Source organism: Fimicolochytrium jonesii (assembly GCF_025526975.1).
Source record: "Fimicolochytrium jonesii strain JEL569 chromosome Unknown EV422scaffold_17, whole genome shotgun sequence".
In the NCBI taxonomy this organism is placed as follows: Eukaryota; Fungi; Chytridiomycota; class Chytridiomycetes; order Spizellomycetales; family Powellomycetaceae; genus Fimicolochytrium; species Fimicolochytrium jonesii.
Window position 1 is genome coordinate 596,356 of NW_026515684.1, and position 11,722 is coordinate 608,077.

At 54.6% G+C, this 11,722-nt stretch overlaps 2 protein-coding genes across 2 annotated transcripts; both read left to right on the forward strand.

Moving 5' to 3' along the window:
• Window positions 1-1,162: 1,162 nt before the first annotated feature.
• On the forward strand, window positions 1,163-2,668 carry EV422DRAFT_568935 (uncharacterized protein; the record flags this gene model as incomplete). Its single annotated transcript, XM_053072705.1, has 1 exon — window positions 1,163-2,668. One exon carries the CDS (start codon window positions 1,163-1,165, stop codon window positions 2,666-2,668), a length of 1,506 nt encoding a protein of 501 aa, XP_052924383.1.
• A 4,697-nt stretch (window positions 2,669-7,365) lies between these two features.
• Window positions 7,366-9,989, forward strand: EV422DRAFT_115583 (uncharacterized protein). The gene is made up of 3 exons (XM_053064635.1): window positions 7,366-8,271; window positions 8,343-8,608; window positions 8,684-9,989. The coding sequence occupies exons 1-3, from the start codon at window positions 7,775-7,777 to the stop codon at window positions 9,682-9,684; spliced, it is 1,764 nt and encodes a 587-aa protein (XP_052924384.1). The 5' UTR covers window positions 7,366-7,774; the 3' UTR covers window positions 9,685-9,989.
• Window positions 9,990-11,722: the final 1,733 nt, after the last annotated feature.

Below are 11,722 nucleotides of genomic sequence, written 5' to 3' on the forward strand. Positions count from 1 at the left end.
TAGAGAGCATTGCTACAGCTGCTGGCTATGGGGAAGTAGTGGGGGGTGTGGAGAAGCCGAGGGGGGATTGGCGAAATGAGAGGAGAGAGGAGGAGTGGCGATATTGCAAGAGGATTGGCGAAATGAGAGGAGAGAGGGGGAGTGGCATTGACATTGACATTGACACTGACATTGACATTGACATTGACACTGACATTGACACTGACATTGACATTGACATTGGCGTTTGACATTTGGCGGTTGACATTGGCGGCTGTCAGTAGGTAAGCTTATGGTATGGGCGCGTCGTCCATAACAGGCGGGGTCGTTGAACTGGTGGTGGTGGCGGGGGTTCAAGCACCAGGGATCGACCCGGTGTGCTGGGAAAACGGAAAGGGATGGGCGCGGGGAGGTGCAGTGGGCGCTGCAGACCCCTGTCCGCGGGTGAAAGCCCTTGCTGCGGCTGCTGCTGCTGCCCGTCTTCATCGCCGGAGCTCTCGCCAACCATGTCTGCAATTGCTTGGGGCAAGTGGCGTTGGACAGAAGGTGGGAGCTTGAATCGCAGGGTTTGCAATGGTGTGGCTGGCAAACGTATCGGCAATCGCGGGGTAACCGGAGCAACCTTCCTCCTCTTCCGCCGTGGTGCGGCTGCTCCAGTAACGATGCCACACCACAGGTGCCCCTGGAGCGCCTGGTGTGAGGACATGTTGGCTGTGCTGTGCCGAGACAGGTGTTGCAGGTGATTGCCGTGATGGCTGTGTGTCAAAGAACTCGCGTCAGTGCTGTGGTAATGAGCGGGGAGGATTTACAGCCTGGCGCAGTCGTGGCTTGTCCACACCGCATCTCCAAGACCACACTCTCCTCCTCTCACACAAAACGTCAAGCGCTCGCAGCTCACGCAACTCACGCAGAGCACACTCTGAGCATGGAAACGTCAAGCGCTCGCGGCGGACGACAGCCCCCTCACCCCCCTGGCCAGCGCCCACCTCCTTCCAGCTCAAGCCCGGCAACTCATGCAGAGCAAGCACATTTGAGCATGGAAACGTCAAGCGAGGTGAGTGGCCGCTGGGTGTTGACCGCCTGGGCTCGCGGCCCATGTTGAGCACGACCGCCGCTTGCGGGAGGTCGACCTGCATGGGCCGTGCTGTCTGGGCGTGTTTGCCATACGCTGCTCTCGCGGCCCATGTTGAGCACGACCGCCGCTTGCGGGAGGTCGACCTGCATGGGCTGTGCTGTCTGGGCGTGTTTGCCATACGCTGATCTCGCGCCCTATGCTGAGCACGACAGCCGCTTGCGGGAGGTTGACCTGCATGGGATGCGCCGCCCTGGTCGCGATCGGGCTGGGTCTGCTAACGCCTTCCCTTCCCCCCCTCCCTCTACCGCGCCGCAGGCCACGCCCCCGGTCGCACCCACCGCGGTCGAGGCTCTTCTGATGGGCATGGGCGAGACCCGCGCCACAGCTATCTTCGGCGACACGGTGGCCTTTTTGTATCTGCTGCTGGTAGACACCGGCCTTGCCGCCCGGGACGCCAGCCTAGAAGACAAGGCCAAGGCGATTGGCCTTTTTTCACAGAAGATCAAGCAAGACAACCCCACCCTTTGGGGTTGGTGGATCAATAGGCCAACGCGCTCCCGTCACCAGAAGAAGCGCGCCAAGCACCACATTGAGCTCCAGTCCGGCATCATCGCCGCGATCAGCGATGGCAGTCTTACCACGGCCGACTTCTCAGTCGACCTCCAGCCCTCCGCTAGCCGCCCGGCTGTTCACATTGTGGTGCCAACGCCCGCCTCGTGCGATGGCTGGGAGGGCAAGATGGTCTATGCGGGGTTTGGGAAGAGGCTGGCGAAGGCGAGGGGCCTGGATGGGCTTGAGCAAATTGAACCCCAGGCGGGGGCGGACATCTACATCTGCGACGAGCACGGCGTCCTTGTGGCCACAATCTCGTACAATAGCGCGGGTCGTCGCGAACACGACCTGCGGCTGGGGCTCATTGTCGAGTCCTGTGGATCCCGGCCGGCTGTGGTTCGATGGAAGGCCTCAAGGGGCACAATGCACGCTGCGGGGCTTCGTCCTGGCAACAAGAACTCGGGATATGCCAGGGGGACATCGCACTATTCAATGAAAGGAGGGGCAGACATGTCCGCAAAGAAGTTTCTCGTCGCCACGGAAAAGGCCTTCACCAAGCGACTGCTGCAGGAGCTCGCCAACCGCGACCCCACCGCGGCGGCATACCTGATGATGGCCATGCCAGAGGTGTACGGGCCAAATTCCGATGAGTTCCCCCCGCTGTTCGCCACCACCAACTATCAAGTGGTCGTTCACTCCGACCCGTCGGACAACGGCGTGGCCGGCAAGCTGAACCCGCACACAGGCCACGCCATATGGAAGTCAACCCCCAAGGAGGAGCTTCCGGAGGAGCTTCAAGCCCGCAAGCTATGCGCGCAATGGGCGGCAGGCTATGCCGCCGCTCCGGCAACCGTCGTCGGTGAGTGGGCATTTGCGCTGCCAGAGCAAGGCTTCTACTTGGTGCTGCAGCCCGACTGCATGTGGGTGTGGATGCCTCACAAGCTCCACGGAACGGCGGTGCTTGACATGTCCAGGGGCAGTCGCCACACGGCTGTTGTGACGCTGCCCCTGGCGACGGCCGCGGCCATCCGGAAATACAGCCTCCCTGATGAAGATGAATAACCCGGCTAAATAATCCTTCCCCACAGTCATCCGTTCGGACCTTTTAGGTCGTCGGTCTAATATATAGCAACCCTCCGCTCTCTAACTCATCATCCGCTCGGACATTTTTGGTCGCTGGTTGTTAGTGTAGAAATGAATGCAATGTACACAAGTCGCTACCCACGACGGTCTTCTGGAAAGCCTTCCTGAATGACACACTGCGTTCGAAAACTGTTAGAAACGTTCGAAGCGAGGCGATAATTTTATCCTGGGGTCCACCTGGGGACCCGGACTTTTTCTTCAGGGTCCTTTGAACGGGCAGAAAAGCCAGCGCCGACCGCCGGCATTCCCAGGCATTACCTGTACTGTACTCCAGACCGCTTCAAGGTATTTCAAGGTAGCGGGATGTGCCTTCTTGCCCCCCGATCCCCACCCACTCTCTCTCTCTCTCTCTCTCTGTCTCTCTCTTGCGCTCAGGTAACCTCGGGCATACCTCCACGCCGTGCATCTACTTGGAAGGAACGGAGCGGTCCGCAACACTATAGGTGAGAATTAGATGCAGCGATGCTCGTCCACAGCGCTATCAACTCGCGCTTGCTTGAGGCAGCTCGGAATAGGAGCAGCCTCGCGATATGCTACCCTCTCAACTCGACTAGCGCTTGCTTGAGGCAGCTCGGAATAGGAGCAGCCTCGCGATACGCTACCCTCTCGACTTGACTGGCACTCGCTTGAGGCAGCTCGGAATAGGAGCTCCCCCTTTGGGAGCGCTAGCGAGCAACCTTCGCGGGCGAAACCGCGCTGTATATTATAAACGATAAATAGATACATATGATCCAGCACATCTTTGGACCCAACGACGCCGGATCCCGCACGGCGAGACCCGACTTCGGCGATATGGTAAATGAGATGCACTACCATTGCATGAAATGAGATGAGCTGCGGGAGCCCGTGCGCGATCCGACCCAAAGATGGCGGCGATATGAGAGATGAACGGTTTGACGTGCGGGGGCCAAATTTCTCCCCAAAATCCATTGAGGGCTGACTAGTACAGCGTGGGGAGAGAATTGGTCCCTCGACGCGACGCACTTCCCGGTTGGGCGTGCGGGCGCCAAATTTCTCCCCAAAATCCATTGATGGCTGACTAGTACAAGTACTGACGCCTTCCTGTCAGTCGAGCAGCCACCTCAAGACGCATGGTTTGAAACCAAGCCGCCATCAAACTTCCGAACAATCCCGTGGATCATCAGCGAACGAAACACATTGACGTTCGACACCACTTTATTCGGGAACTTGTAGCTGAACGCAAGCTAGATATTCAGTATATCTCAACAAAAGAAATGATAGCGGACATCCAAACGAAAGCTCTTCCAAGACTGGCCTCTGTTTATTTACGGGAATTATGTGGGCTACGACAGTAAAGTGTACACTACACGCCGTATTGTTAAATAATGGCTCTTCGGAGCCAAGTGAGCGGCGGAGTGTCAAAAGCTACATGACACGACGGACACCGAACTTGATTTGACGGGTGACGCCGAACAAGATAAATGGAGCATCCATTGCATATGGTGCAGTTGCCACACGAGGTCACCATGCGACACAAGATGGGATTAGTGCCGCACATGCAGCACTGACGATTGTGCCGGTCCCAGGTTAAGTAAACTGGCCACGGGGCTCTAAGAGAAGCAATCAATACACGTTTATCAGTTGAATTACCTCCTCTCACCACTCACCGACAAACGCCACAGCGTGGGGCGTGCAAATGAGACACCATCTCCTGGACGATGCACGTACGGCAAGATAGGTGCCCGCACGGCCCGTTGTAGATGGCAGGGTTGACCATACAGATCGGGCAAGTTGGACCACCGTTCGGCATCTTGATTGTTATGATCTTGACGACGGAGGCGGAAGCAAAGTAGAGAAGACAGGGCGGGAGTGATAGGCGACAAGAGCTTGTATTGGCGAAACAAGAAACAAGGACTAGAACAGGAGATGAGAAGAACTGGTGTTGACCTGCTGGGGAGGAAGGGAATGGACGAAGAGAGGCCGGCTATTTTTAGATAGGCAACCCAGCAGATCAGAGAACAACAACAACAAGAGGGGACTGGGGGGCGCCAGCTATGCTCCTAGAGCGTGCGTGGCGAGCGTAGAGAGCATTGCTACAGCTGCTGGCTATGGGGAAGCAGTGGGGGGGTGTGGAGAAGCCGAGGGGGGATTGGCGAAATGAGAGGAGAGAGGAGGAGTGGCGATATTGCAAGAGGATTGGCGAAATGAGAGGAGAGAGGGGGAGTGGCATTGACATTGACATTGACACTGACATTGACACTGACATTGACATTGACGTTGGCGTTTGACATTTGGCGGTTGACATTGGCGGCTGTCAGTAGGTAAGCTTATGGTATGGGCGCGTCGTCCATAACATTGATGGATTGGTTGGATTTGGGTGTCGGAGAGATAGAGTGTGTTGTTGATTGGAATGGAGTTATGAGCGGGAGTTGGACAGGCTGACTTTTGGACAGCTCGAGTCGGGGGAGTGTTGTGCAGAGACGCGAACTATCCTGCCAGTTGCTGTCATTGTGTAAGCAGACGCGTAAGCAGTCTGGTCACGGTCAGAGAGACAAAGACCCCGACGCCAGAGTCCGGAGTATATAAACATACAACAAGTAATACAAAAAGACCAGTAATGGTTCTACTCTTCATCGGCTACTTCCCAGTAATAACTCAACACGTTCTCCAATAAGACCGGACAACCCAACACGCATTACACGTTTCCCCGGGATCCCTATGCTCAAGCATCGTACAACGTTGTTATCATATGTGTGAGGATATCTCAGAATGCTCTACTACGTATGGGAACCCCAGGGTCCTGCAGCCCGTACTTGTGTAACCCCACGTGTACTGACAGTGCTTTTTGACAGCGAGATGAGCGAGTCTCGACTCAACACGTAGCTGGGGGATCCGTTACGGGGTTTGTTGTCCGAGTGGTTGTGCCGTTCCGCACGGCGGTTGGGCGAGTTCCGGCTTTGCGGCCGTCTGTTCCGACACCTTCCCGGGACTCTACAAGCGAGAGAGGAGCAACTGCCGCTACTGATACGCACCGGACTTTTCAACACCTCCGGTATGTTCTGATTCCCTTTACTAAGTTGACTCTGCCGCAGTGTAGCCATGGGTTCAGATTCTTAGCCATGGGACCGATCCGCCATGGGTTTTAGCTTCTTTAGAACGCTTCCCTTCCGAAATGAATCGGAACGCGTGAAATGTGGAATGTTCTTCAACCCGGTTGCCAATCGTCCCGCGAGTTCGCGGGCTGGCATGCGGCGTCAAATGCGGGCGGCCGCAAACAAGAGCAAACAAAGGAGGACGGTCATCGATCACCCGCCGAACGGAACCGTAATAAGAGAAATGAATAAACGGGACGGTCATCGATCACCATCCGAACGGAACCACAAGTAAAATGAATAAACGGGACGGTCATCGATCACCATCCGAACGGAACCACAAGTAAAATGAATAAACGGGACGGTTGTGGATGCCCACGCTGAGCCGGGCAAGGTGTTCCTGTTCAACTTAGACAGACTTGGGCATGGGCGAGCACGCAGCATCGTGCCCGTCACCAGTCCGTCTACGGTACCTTACAGCTACGTAGCTACCGTATGCAATCCCTTGAAGAACCGTGTGGAAGGCAGTCCACATCACATGGCAGCAACACCGCGTCCACCTTGAGAAGCTTTGGTCAACGGGAGCGTGAACCTCCAGCATCGCAACTGCGACCCCACCTACCGGCGTTAAACGAAGCAGATAGACCTCCAATCGCTTGGGAACCTCTTCAGGACGCTCAGAACAACGTCCGGAAGAGGCCTCATCGCTCCTACTTCGTTGTGGGAGAAGCAACGCATCAAAAACAGGTCCCGCTAATGCAAACGTACCAGAAGCATCACATCAACTTCTGACACACAACGACTGAACCAAACCCGTTCCGTTGTTGCGCAATACGAAAGCACTTTTGTGTGGTGCCATACACGAAGATTCAGCTCGATTTGTTCAGCATCCCCGCCGTAGTGAACGAGAACGTACCCTCTATTGGCCAGACGAAGCTCGTTCGCGCCGAAAGATTCCCTGTCCGGGCCACCTTCCAGTTCTATCGAATCACGGACGAAGAGGAATCACTGGTCAACTTTTTGCAGAGATTTCTGGAAGGATCGACTCTGTCTATGTGATGGCTAAAGAGAAAGGACGCTTGGTGATTGATACCACCGCGCGCCTCACAAATCAGAAAGCAGAGACTCCATTCGACGTCCATTGCGCAATCTACCACGGATCTGAGTTTGTCGGTTACGCTCACTTTTGGTGTTCACAGCAGGTCACTATCGGGTGGATCAAGTCTGAGATAACAAGACGTATGCCGCAAGAATTCTCATCCTTGACCTATGAGTTCCGAATCAATCCATACGATACTGACTATGGAGATGGAGGCATTGTTGAAATTTTGAAAGATGATGAACGAACCGCTTCTTCTTACTCATGTGGTACATCGACACCGTCACATTGAATCTTGTCGCTAATACAATGACCTAGAGACCCATCTATTTTAGATGGAATTATGGGCCATCGCATAGGGTCTCACGATTCCTCTGTCGATATAATAGCTGAATACTATCAAAATGCTAAGGATACGGGATGGTGATAGATGATGGCCGTGAAAAACTGTTTATGCACTTGCAAAAAGCTCGAAAAATCTACGGGTTAACAGTCGATGACAGAAGGTGAAAAGTCGCCCGACGAAACGCGCGAAGCAGCGTAAAGCCTGGCGCAATGCTACCTTCCCCTACCTTCCCACGACACCCACAACCGACGAATCCACGATCACAACAACGCACCCCGGCGGAGCACCATACTGTACATATTCGACGACGACCACCACCGCACGAGCCTCACGGAGCCTCCCGCGATGTCGACCCGCAGTGCTCGGCTTGAAAAGGAAAGGGTGGGGAACGGCGTCCCCGGTCCACCATCGGCGTATTTTCCCCATCTGCCATCCCCTTCATCTTGAACGTCTCGAGAGCAGCACCGTACCAGCAGCAATAGAACCTTTCGCGTCGACCAGTTCGCCCGCTTTCGCAGGTCGTGGAGATGAGTCCGTTTTCTACCATCTCCGCCATCGGTTCGCTGGCGCTCGCAGTCAGCACCCTGGCGGCGCCGCCCTCGAAACCCAGCCCCATCTGCAAGTGTCTGTCATCCGGCCCGTCCTGCTTTCCCCCAACCAGAACTCTTGACGCCTTCAACAAGACCATAGAGGGACGTCTTGCAAAGATCTCACCTCCCGCCATAGTATGCTATCAAGGCCCCGAATTCGATGCCGCCGCATGCGAGGCCTTGCGAGCCAACGCCACAAACCCTTACTTTTGGGGAGAGCATATTGGGGCCACGATGTACCCAAAGACGTTGGGCGGCGAGTTTGGTGTCAATGTTTGTCCAGCTTCATTGAATTCCTCGCTTCCGGACTCTGCATGCGGACAAGGAAAAGTGTCCTCTTTCGGCGTTGATGCTCGCACCGTGGAGCACGTTCGGAAGACCGTCAAGTTTGCTGCAGCCCATAACCTCCGTCTGACCGTGAAGTCCACCGGCCAGTTAGTGCAAACCGCTTTGGTCATATGGGGCCCCATGTTCTTCAATCTGATATCATTTCATCTGTTCCTAGCGATCAAGCTGGCCGCAGCTCCGCAAAAGGATCTTTCCTTCTGTGGCTTCATCATTTGCGCGGAATCGAGTTTGTTGACACCTTCATTCCGGAGTCTTGCACTGCTAGAGCCGGGTTGCCTGCCGTGACCGTCTCCGCTGGCGAGCAATGGGGCACTCTTTATGAGCAAGCCGAGGCCCGTGGCCTTGCTGTTGTTGGGGGCGCCGTACAGACAGTCGGGGTTATCGGTGGATACCTTCAGGGAGGAGGACACAGCCCTTTGTCTCGTAAGCATCAATTTCACTTTCCTGCGTTTTGCTGACGGTATGAACATGCGGCTGATCGGTCTCACCTGCGATCAGGAACCTACGGAATGGCGAGCGACCAGGTCCTGGAGTTCAAAGTGGTTACCGCCGACGGGCAGCTGCGCACCGCTAACTCGTGCACCAACCAGGACATCTTCTTTGCTCTGCGAGGTGGCGGCGTTGGATACGGCGTCGTTACTTCCGCTACGATTCGGACCTACCCATCTCCAAAGACGGCCCTCGCTTTGTATACGATTGAGGCAAATGCCGGAAACATCACAAAAAATGCTGCCCTCCTGCGCCAAAAGTTTGTCGACAGCCAACCCGAATGGGACAAGATCGGACTCTCCGGTTACATCGGCTTTGGTTCGACAACCCTGTGGCTTGCATTGTTTCAGCCCAACGGCAGCAATGCTACCATTGCCGCTGCGCTCAAGCCGTTATTCGATTTTGCGGATCCAGCGCGCTTTGCGGTCGCCGGCGTATCCTTCGGCTCGCCCACCTTCTATTCGGCGTACCGCATGTTCAAGTGCTACCTTAACAAGGGGTTGTGCACCGATACGGTGGGCGAAAACGGGGCGCTTGGCTCCCGTCTCATCCCAACCAAGCTGTTCCAAAACCAAAAAGGCCGCGACAAGGTCGGCGCGGCCCTCTCATCGATTCTTGACATGGGCACCAACTTCCTGGTTGTGCATTTTATCGCTGGCGGGCAAGTGTCCAACTTCCCACCTGATGCGACGGGTCTGAATCCTGCGTGGCGACAAGCACTCTGGCACGTTGTTACGGCCAACTTTTGGGCCGACGATGCCAATGCGGCTCAGATTTTGCAGAAGAGACGTGCCACGACCGCGCAGACAAAGGTTCTCGCCAAGCTCTCGTCCCATGCTTACATCAATGAGGCGGATGAGGCCGAGGCGGACTGGCAGAATGCGTTCTATGGCACTCACTACAAGTACCTGCTCCGGATCAAGAACAAGTATGACCCTGCGGGGCTTTTTGTATGTCATCAGTGTGTTGGGTCGGAACGGTGGTCTGCGGACGGGAATTGTAGAGTGTAGTAGGAAAACAAGTGGTTACTTTTTTTGAAGATCAATGCTACTATGGAACCTGTTACCTACGTCTATTGCAATGTAGTTTACAGTACATTCACATCCTTCGCGCTGCAGTATGAGCCCAGAGAGCCTTTGACAGGCTAACCGACACCCTAAGTATAGTGCAGCAGCACACCGGGTTGCAACGTCGTCTATTCTTAGCATATCCCAGATATACTATATCTGCATCTACCCAATATCTATATCTAATCTGCATCTACTCCAACTGATATCTATATCTATGATCTCATTTATGAAGGATTCGACAAAGCCTTGAGAAGGATTCGACAAAGCTTCGGCAAAGGGGTGTCTCAAAACACGAGCGGCCGAGGTGTTGTCGAAACGTGTGCCGGCCGTCAAAGGATGCATGAAATGTCCGCATGCGAGCGGGAGTGTCGATACGAGGTCCTCGACCCTCGAAGCAGGACCTCATTGTCAATGTCGGACCTCAATGCGAGTGTCGGAGCAAGTCTACAGGGATATCAAATACAAAAGGCGCTCCTCACATACACTAGCGGCCATAGTTGGATAGGGTGAGGTCGTCGCGGCAAATGCTCGGCGCGAGCAGCCAAAGCGGATGCGCGAAGTGGCGATTCTTGGAGCAAATCTCGATGTAGTATCCAAGGTACCCCTCGGATCATCTGCCCCAGCCATCGGGTACGATCGAGCATTCGAAGGACAATCAATGCATCATCTAATGATGGGACTTTGGAAAGATTTCGTCGAGGAGTTGTGCGTCGGCTATAATCAAACGGTTGAAAATTTGGTCAAAGTGAGACTCGCAACGAGGAAAGCAAATGCCCTGCGTAAATTGTTGGAGTGAGTAGTCGAAGTAGGTATCCGACGAAGCGACCGTGTCGCTCGCGGTGCGGCAAGTGTCGAGGTGAGTAGTCGAAGCGAGCGGCCGTTGATGGATCAAAGTGGGTATTTTGGTGCAAGGTCGGAGTCGAGGAAACGTGGGCGGGACTCTAGGCGGGACTGGAGGTGAAAATCCATCTAGGCGAACAGATCAGGTAGATCCATCGGTTTCTCGTCTATCCAAGGTTCACCCAGTGAGGGATCCAAAAGCGACTCCGCTTCATACGGCCTCGTTCCGTAAAAGTACACGATCTTTCCAAGGAAGCGAGCTTCACCGATGCTATGCCAGCCCAGCTTTTCTTCAGATGGCATGTCGAAGCCACATTCTAGCATCATTTCCAATATCTCGTCAGGACGCGCGACTTGGTCAAGTGCCAGAATTGGAAGAACCCCTTGCCGACCGCTGTACACAGCGTTCTTAAGAATGGCTCGTCCATCTCCTTTAGTGCGCGACCAACGGCCAAGTCCATTGTCTCATTACCCACTTCGCTGAGCACACGTTCGGCGAATGTCGCGGTTGCCTCCTGATCTTGTTCGACGTCCCACTTTGCCGATTCGTCGTCCCCATCGCCCAGATCACTCGCATTCTCGATCGCCTGCAGTACAATGTCTTTGGGACTGGGCTTCAATAAGGCTCTCCAATGTTCGCCCATCCGCAGATCGTCATACACGAATATGTGGTCATCTGTAAGGTCGTCCATGGAGCAACCCACGTCGAGAATTAGCGTCAGATTGGCTGGATATCTGACATAAACGTTTTTGGCGACGTCCCGCCCTGATTCGGCCCATCCCCATTCAAGGGCGAATGGGAGACCCAGTGCTTCTCCGTCCCACCTGCTGGACAGTTTTATTATCCCCCGCTTTCTGAGGAATGTCTTAAAAACAAGCGGAGGTCCGGACTTGAGAAGGTCCATAATCACGTCACAAAGAGTTTCGTCGTGGTCTTCCGCCGTTTAGAATATAAATCCCTCATATCTTTTCAATCTCCCTTTGTTGCATCTCGACACTAACCACATCAAACGGTTCGTATCTTTATGATGATGGGTTCGCTGATCCTGAAGAGCACAGTACAGCCATGTGTAGATGACTTCTTTGTCGAGGTCTCCTAATATCCATTTGTAAGACTCGACTGGTAGCGAGGAGTGTA